Here is a 9,104-nt window from a genome sequence, read left to right as displayed (position 1 = left end):
CCGGTGGTGGTGGTGGTGGTGGCGGTGGCGGTGGTGGTGGTGGCGGTGGTGGCGGCTGAGGCGGCGGTGGTGGTGGTGCAGCATGTTTTTAGTCCCAGCACTCAGGAGGCAGAAATATGTGCATCTCTGAGGTTGAGGCCAGCCTGGTCTACAGAGTGAGTTCCAGGACAGCCAGGGCTATACAGAGAAACCCTGTCTTGAAAAACAGAAAACAAAACAAAATAAAAAGAATTGTACTGCTTCCTTGTGGTTGTCCAGTTTCTGACCTAATGTTCAGTCCATGTCCTCGTTTTGCATTTAGTGGTTATGTCTCCTTAGTAACTACCAATCTGGGGCATGTTCTTTAATTTTTCAAGATTCCTGGCAGTTACTTTGCCTTCAGTTTGGGTTGTCTGATGTTTTCTGATGGTTAGGCAGAGGAGGGCATGGTATTGCTTGTTTTCCTCATTGTACCACATTGGTAAGCATGAGGACCACAGAAATGTTCTTATCACCACAACGGTGAATCAGGAGATAACTTAATACAGTTAACATGTTGATTTTAATGGATCACCTGATTAAAGCAGGCATTGTAAAGTCTAGATGAAATTATTACTTTTTCCTTGCAAATACTTTGTTTTTCATACTTTTGCCCACTGACTTCAGCATCCACTAATTGATGGCTTCCTTTGAAAACCATTCTGTGGGTCAGCCAAGTGATGACTTCCTGTTCCAGTCTTCATTTTTTACCCTTTTTTTTTTCCTGGTGTTGAGCTCAGCTTGCTTTGCATGTTGCCCTGCTGCTGCATCACATGTGTGGCCTTCCTACACTTGCCACTGAGCAGTCCATATAAGGGGGGTCATTAGAGGGTTTTACTGCTGTGAACAGACACCATGACCAAGGCAACTTCCCCCACACCTCCAGACAGGGTTTCTCTGTGTAGCCCTGGCTGTCCTGGAACTCACTCTGTAGACCATGCTGACTTTGAACTCAGAAATCCGCCTGCCTCTGCCTCCCAAGTGGTGGGATTAAAGGCGTGTGCCACCACCGCCCGGCCCCAAGGCAACTCTTATAAGGACAACATTTAACTGGAGGTGGCTTACAGGTTCAGAGGTTCAGTCTGTAATCATCAAGGCTGGAGCATGGCAGCACCAGGCAGACATAAGACTGGAGCATTCCACTTCTTATCCCAGAGCAGCTAGCAGAAGGCTAACTTCCAGGCAGCTAGGATGAGGGTATTAAATCCCTCACCTACAGTGACACACCTACTCCCACAAGGCCACACCTCCTAATAGTGCCACTCCCTGGGCCAAACATACAGCTATCACAGAGAACATTTCTTTTTTTTTCCACCTATTTATTTACAACATAGTTTTCATGCTTAATATATCAGTATATATTAGTATATCAGTAGATTCATATGTTATTTATTTAAATATCCATTAATCAGTGTTGGGATTATTTTCAAGTTTTTATTAAAAGGGGCTGGAGAAATGGCTCATCAGTTAAGAGCACTGGCTGCTCTTCCAGAGGACTCCGTTCTATTCCTGGCATCCACTCCATGGCTCACAACCATCTAGAACTCAGTTCTAGAGGATCTAATGCCCTCTTCTGGCCTCCTCAGGACCAGACACATATGTGGTGCACAGACGTACACACAAGCAAAACACTCATACGTAAAAAATAAAAAAATATTATTACTCTGAGGGCTGTACTGACTATTTTATCAGGGACTTGATCAGTTATTTCCTATGATAATCTACCTTAAGATTTCTCATTTGGAGGGAGGCATGGCAGCCCTGGCCTTTTATCCCAGCATTGGGGAGGCAGAGACAAATGAATCTCTGTTGAGTTCAAGGCCAGTGTGGTCTATATAGAGAGTTGTGAGCCAGCTAGAGCTACATAGTGAAACTTTGTATAAACCCAAAAATTATCATTTTGTTTGGGTGGTATAGCTCAGCAGTGGAGTGTTTGCTTAGCCTGTATAAGTCTCCAAGTTCAGTCCACAGCACCAAACTAAACCAAAAGCCCCTCAACCACCCTCCCAATCCACCACCACCAAAAACAAAACAAGTATTTTAAGCTGGTCATGGTGGTGGTGCATGCCTGTAATCCTAGTACTTGGGAAGTGGAGGCAGGAGAGTTAAATAGTTTAAGGTGATTCTGGCTGAATAGGAAATTTGAGACCAGACTGAGCTCTTTAGCGGATCAGCTAAAGATCTCAACAAGCAAGTAAACAAACATAAGTGTCATCTTAGCTAGGCTTGATGGCTTACTCCTACAATGCCAACACTCTGGTAGGGGGTGGGGGTGCTGAGGCAGGCGTCGTAAGAGTGACTGCCTAGTTCACTAGCCTGGACAACATTTTTAAAAGCCAGCTGCAGATTTTGTTAATTGTGCTTTCGAATAGGGCAGAATATACATAAAAGGAAAGCTTCAGAGTTGACGGAGGTTGCAAGAAGGTAGAAGTATATGATTTTTTTTAAAAGAATTTATTTAAGTATATTTCATGTGTATGTATGTATATCTGCATGCAGATGTGTGCATGTCAATGCAGAGACCAGAAGGAGGCCTACTGGAAGTTGTGAGCTGCCAGTGTGGGTGCAGGAAAATGAACTGAGGAGCAAGACTAGCATGCACTCTTTTTTTTGTTTTTGTTTTTTTGTTTTTTGTTTTTCGAGACAGGGTTTCTCTGTGTAGCCCTGGCTGTCCTGGAACTCACTCTGTAGACCAGGCAGGCCTCGAACTCAGAAATCTGCCTGCCTCTGCCTCCCAGTGCCACCACTGCCTACCTAGCTAGTATGCACTCTTAATTGCCATGCTATTTCTACAAACTCAGAAGTTTACAGTTCTATATAAAACTTTCTCATAATGAGCATTGCCCATGATGGAAAATTTGTATGGAAGAATTGGTCATTATTGAAAAGTGTGTGTGTGTGTGTGTGTGTGTGTGTGTGTGTGTATGAGAGAGAGAGACAGAGAGATTCTTTGAGAATTTAATATGTGTATACAGTTTTAAAATTTTTTTCAAATCAAGACCTTTAGCTACTTGCTTGACCCGACGTAAAGGGATTAGATAAATTCAGGCATTTCTTGGTTCTAGGAATATCTAACAATTTATGACCATTTGCTGATGTCTCTAAAGTTTGAGTGAACCTGTCTTTCTTCCCTTTCAGTGGTTGAAGGCCTTGCACTGTTGGATCTGGGAGTGTCTCCATATTCTGGAGCAGTATTTCATGAAGTAAGTATGTGCTTTCTTTTCTGGCATCGAGAGTAGTTTATAGTCATGGATACCAAAGCCTGAACTCTGTTTGGTATGGACATTTAAAAAGATCTTTTTTTAGATAGGAGTAGCCCTTTTGTAGAATGACAGGGAAAATAATCCAGGTTAGGATTTAAAAAACTTGAGAGAGAGAGAGAGAGAGACAGACAGAGACAGAGACAGAGAGACAGACAAAGACAGACAGACAGACAGAGTCCCTGTTTGTGTTTGTATGTGTGTGTGTATATGCATGTGTATGTGCTTGTGTGTGTACAACTCTCAGGAGTTAGTGCTCTTCCATTGTTGAGGTATGGTCTCCATAGGCCAGCCTAGCTGGCAGTGAAGCTTCTGGGTAACTGTCCTGGTAGAAGTGCTGAGATTCCGGATGCCACCAGCTTTCTGTGGGTTCTGGAGACCAAACGGAGGCTTCTATAGAAATTATTATTTTTTAATCACAAAGTTTTAAGTAGCTCTCAGTCCATGAATCGCTGTATGCTGAGTGGCATGTAACTGTTTTTTTTTTTTTAAAGATTTATTTATTATATGTAAGTACACTGTAGCTGTCTTCAGACGCACCAGAAGAGGGCGTCAGATCTCATTATGGGTGGTTGTGAGCCACCATGTGGCTGCTGGGATTTGAACTCATGACCTTCCGAAGAGCAGTCGGTGCTCTTCCCCGCTGAGCCATCTCACTAGCCATGTAACTGGTTTTTTAAATGCTTCCTGTGACATTGATTTCTTAGAAAGCCCACTGAAGGTTGTTGAGACTGTAAAATTAGTTCTCTTTTTTGTTTTTTGTTTTCGTATTTTGAAACAGGGTTTTTCTGTGTAGCCCTGGCTGTCCTGGAACTCCCTTCTGTAGACCAGGCTGGCCTCAAACTCAGAGATCTGCCTGCCTCTGCCTCCACTACTGCCCAGCTGACCTCATGAAACTAGTTCTTTTTTTTTTTTTAAGATGTATTTATTTGTTTTATGTATATGAGCACACAGTAGCTGAACAGATGGTTGTGAGCCATCATGTGATTGCTGGAAATTGAACTCATGACCTCTGCTTGCTCTGACCCCGCTCACTCTAGCCCAAAGATTTATTTATTATTATATGTAAGTATATTGTAGTTGTCTTTAGACACACCAGAAGAGGGTGTCAGATCTCATTACAGGTGGTTGTGAGCCACCATGTGGTTGCTAGGATTTGAACTCAGGACCTTCAGAAGAGCAGTCAGTGCTCTTAACTGCTGAGCCATCTCACTAGCCCCCAAAACTAGTTCTTAAAACTAGTAAAAACAAGCTAGGCATGGGCTCCCACTATAACTCCAGCTTTCCAGAGGCCAAGGCAGGGGACTGCCATGATGAGGCCTGCTGAGGCCTGGGCTATATGAGACTCTTACCTTGCTCAATGTGGCAAAAGAACAAAAATATAAAAATGCTCTTTGTTGAGTAATCATCCCGTCCCTTGGATTACTGCCACACACACCTTTCTTGTTAAGTTTTTCCTGGTTCAGTCTTGCTCATTTACTCTTTACTCTGCAGGGGAACATTTTTCTAAAATATGAATCTGAATTTATTACTGTTTTGCTTGGCACCTGTATTTGACGCTAACCTCAGGCTTAAAATCCTGAGCATTGAAAGCTCTCACGGAGTTTCTTTCTGATCCCTTTTTTCTTGCCTTTCTTCTTTCCTCCCTTCCTTTTCTTAAACACACACGTCAGTTACTGGGTATATATATGTTTGACATCCACATAATAGCCTACCAGCCCCAACGACCAGTGTGAAGTGGGCCTCAGGTGTGTTTTAAAGCATGATAAGCTTTCAGTGTTACTGTACCATATTTCTATCGTCTGATCATCTTGCTCATACTGTTGTCTCCTAGAAAGCCATTCTTCTCTCTTTTTTGTGTGTGTGCTTGGCTCTGTTAATGAGACACAAACTTAGAATTTTTTACCTTCTCCAGAAAACCATCCAGCATCTCTTTAGACTAAGTTAAATGCTCCTACTTTATCACCCAAGGAATCTTATCCCTTCCATGGCTCATAGCCCACTCTTTTTTTTTTTTCAAGGCAGGGTTTTTCCGTGCTGTCTTGGGTGTCTTGGAACTCACTCAGTTGGCCTAGAACTCAAGAGGTCCATCTACCTCTGCCTCCTGGGTGCTGAGACTAAAGGTGTTTATCATCACTGCTGGCTCATATCCCATTCTTAAAATCACCTCTGATCTGTCAGGTGTGGTGGCTCATACTTTTCCTGCAAGCACTCAGGAGACAGAAACAAGTAGATCTCTGTTCTACACAGGGAGCTATAGGTCAGCCAGGGCTACATATTGAAACCTTGTCTAAAAAAAGAAGCCAAAATTACCTTTATGCTTATTTTTTTTTTCTCCTCAAAACTGGTACACCTTTTCATCACTGACTCCTGGTGCCTGCCTCAGTGTCTGCATTCTCATGCCAGTCCCTGTTTCCTCTCTCCTGCCTTTAGAGACACTTGTACGTACCAAAGGCCAGTTCTTACTAGGTTTCAGAGAGACAGTAAGACACAGACACTGGCTTTATAATACTTGCCTGTCAGTCACTCTGTCTGTCTTTCCTTTCCCCCTGGTCCCTTTACTTCCCTTTTCTTTTGAGACAGGATCTCATGTAGCTCAGACTGGTCTCTTTATAGCTGGGGATGATTTTGAATTCCTGGTCATCTCACTGCTGCCCACATACTAGGTTTATATGCACTTGAATTTTCGAGATATATTTATTTTATGTTTATGGGTATCTTGCCTGCATGTATGTCTTATATCCCACATATGTACAGCTGCCACAGAGGCCAGAAGAGGGCATTGGATCTTTTGGAACAGGACTTACAGACAGTTGTGAGCTATAATGCTGGTGATGGGAATTGAACCCGAGCCATCTGGAAGTCATGATTTAGTCATCTCTCCAGTCCAGCAGCTTATGCTTATATTTTTTAAATAAACAAACAGATTCCAGAGCAAAGAAAATTATCAGAAATGACAACGTTCATATCAGAGTGGCAGGATGGGTTTCTCAGGAAGAGTGGTTGCAGCTCCCTCTGTACTGGTTACAGCTTCAAGCCGTAGTAGGTGAAGACTGAGAGACCGAGCAGGGGAGACCACTCAGCGGGTACAGATGCCAGTGCTGCAAGCCTGGGGACTTGATTCCAGTCTCTGGAAACCACAGAAAAAGCCAGATGGGATACATGTATCTTTTTTTTTTTTTTTCAAAGATTTATTTATTATTATACATAAGTACACTGTAGCTGATTTCTGACCAGCAGAGGGCATCAGATCTCATTTTGGGTGGCTGTGAGCCACCATGTGGTTGCTGGGATCCAAACTCAGGACCTTCGGAAGAGCAGTCAGTGCTCTTACCTGCTGAGCCATCTCACCAGCCCCAGAATACATGTATCTTTAATCCCAGCACTTTGATAGTTAAATAAGGCATAGAGACAGGAGACTCTCCTGGAACCTAATGTGTTAGCTAACCTGGAGTACATGGTATAGCAATATAAACAAAAAGAGACCCCCTGCTTCAATCAGGTGGAAGATGACAGCTGATTACTGAAAGTTTTCCTGTGACCTCCAAATGTGTGCTGTGGTGTGTACCTCCCCACTCCCACATTTAAAAGAAAAAAGACTCATATAAAGAAGGCTAGTCTCTAATTAGAGTTGGAGATTTCAGTATTCCTGTTAACAATTGATAAAACAAATGGGAAATTAGCAAGAATATTGAAAGTGGGTTTAAAAAAAAGATGTGTCTATTCTTAATTTCTATGTATAAGTATTTGCCTGCATATATGTATGTGCATCATTTGTGTGCCTGGTGTCCTCAGATGTCAGAAGATGGCATTGGCCCTCTTGGAGTTATGGATTGTTATGAACCACCATATAGGTGCTTTGAGTTGAGCTTAGGTTCTCTGCAAGAGCTAGTGCTAGAAACCACCTAGCCATGTCTCCAGCCTCAAGAATATACAAATTCTGAATAATGCTGTCAGCCACATTGATCTAGAATGCCCCATTCAGTAACATCTAAGTGCATTTTAAGTGTGTGTAGAACATTTGCACCAGAGACTATGTTCTATCCATAAAAGAAGGTTCAATGTAGCTGAGCAGTGGTGACGCACACCTTTGATCCCAGTACTTGGGAGGCAGAGGCAGGCGGATTTCTGAGTTCAAGGCCAGCCTGGTCTACAGAGTGAGTTCCAGGACAGCCAGGGCTATACAGAGAAACCCTATCTCGAAATACTCCCCCCACCCAAAAAAAAAGAAGGTTCAATGTATTAGTCACTTAGAGATTAATTTTTACTGACCAAAGAAGAATTAAAGAATTAACATCAGGAAGATATATGGAAAATCCCCCAAATCTTTGGAAATAACCCATGAACCAAAGAAGAAATCAGAAGGGAAATTAGAAAGTATCTTTGAAATTAATGAAAGCAAAAATCTTAGTTTGTTGTATATATATAGAATGTGAATAAAGTAGGACTTAGGGGAAAATTCATGGTCACTCAAATTGATATACAACATAAAGGCAGATTACATTCAATATGTGGTTCTTTATTCCAGCTTGATGTGTAATTAAACTGCCACATAGGTGCTAGCTAACTGTGGAAGCCAGCCATTTTGCTGTTAAGCTTTTTGAGAAATGCTACAATGTTTTTCTCATTTGGGGCCTTTCTAAACTGTCTGAAGCATCAAGAAATTTCAAAAGCAGGCTAAGCTATTTGAAATATAAATATAAGTTCATATGCGTGCACACGCATATACACACACACACACTAACAATGATATGTTAATAATAGAATCCATTAGTCCTTTTGGAACTTTGAAAGAGACAATTGATACCTGTTTTTAAAAAGATGTAAGAAATTGATCACAGGTAGCCAACATGCTGAGACTTTTAGCTTCTGCTAGGCATTGTAGTAATTTCTTTGTACACATAACTGCCTTTAGTCTTCCCTAGAGCCCTGTGAAATAGATTTTTTAATCATTTATTTGTTTTAAATTTTGTGTGTATGAGTGTTTTTGTCTGCATGCATGTTTGTGAGCCACTTGCATGTTAGGTATCTTGCACCTAGCTAGGAAACATCTTACCAAGATGTCTGTCAGTGATCATTACAATGTTGTAGTTCATCTCCCCCTTTCTTGGAATAGGGCCTTTTACATAGCTCAGGCTCTCCTAGAACTCCCTATGTAGCCTGGGCTGGTCTCAGCTTCTCAAATGCTGTGGTTATAGATGTGAGTCACTCTTCCTGACTTAGGTGTATCTGTAGTGCAGCATAGGGTTGGTAATAAATTTTCTTCTTAGGGCTTTGTGCATGGTAGGTATGTGTTCTACCTTTCCACTACATCCTTAGCTTGTTCTATAGTGTAACAAAGCACATTTTTGCATGTAGTTAGAAGGTGGTAGGAATATATACTTCTGAGCCTCCACACTAAAACCTAACCGTGCATTTCCTTTCTGATTCTGATGGACTGGTGAGCCAACTTATAGTAGTGGGCCAGCTAAGTTGTCAAGGACAAGAAGAAAGAAGAGTAAATACCAAACTGTTTAAAGGCCTTGGAAAATACCAATATAATCAGAACTCAAGAGCAAAGTTCACAAAATGAGACTCAGGGGCTGGAGAGGTAGCTTAGTGGTTAAGAGCACTGGCTGTTCTTACAGGGGCCCCAAGTGTGAATATTATTAGCGTTCCTGTCAAGCAGCACACAATTGCCTGTAAACTCAGCTACAGGGGATCTGATACCCTCACCTGGCCTTCTCTGACACCAGCATGCAAGTACAGACACACAGATAAAAAGACAGACAGACAGACAGACAGACAGACAGACACACACACACACACACACACACACACACACAC

At 42.1% G+C, this 9,104-nt stretch overlaps 1 protein-coding gene across 3 annotated transcripts in view; it reads left to right on the top strand.

Moving 5' to 3' along the window:
* Pigu (phosphatidylinositol glycan anchor biosynthesis class U) overlaps nt 1-9,104 on the top strand; it is an 80,810-nt gene that overhangs the window by 9,137 nt on the left and 62,569 nt on the right. For all 3 annotated transcript variants that reach the window (XM_031372402.1, XM_031372403.1, XM_031372404.1), the window contains exon 2: nt 3,157-3,221. In XM_031372402.1, coding sequence (XP_031228262.1) covers nt 3,157-3,221 — 65 coding nt within the window. The remainder of the gene's footprint in view (nt 1-3,156; nt 3,222-9,104) is intronic.

This window comes from Mastomys coucha, unplaced genomic scaffold, assembly GCF_008632895.1.
Source record: "Mastomys coucha isolate ucsf_1 unplaced genomic scaffold, UCSF_Mcou_1 pScaffold15, whole genome shotgun sequence".
NCBI classification, from domain to species: Eukaryota; Metazoa; Chordata; class Mammalia; order Rodentia; family Muridae; genus Mastomys; species Mastomys coucha.
This window is presented reverse-complemented; position numbering and strand designations above follow the sequence as displayed.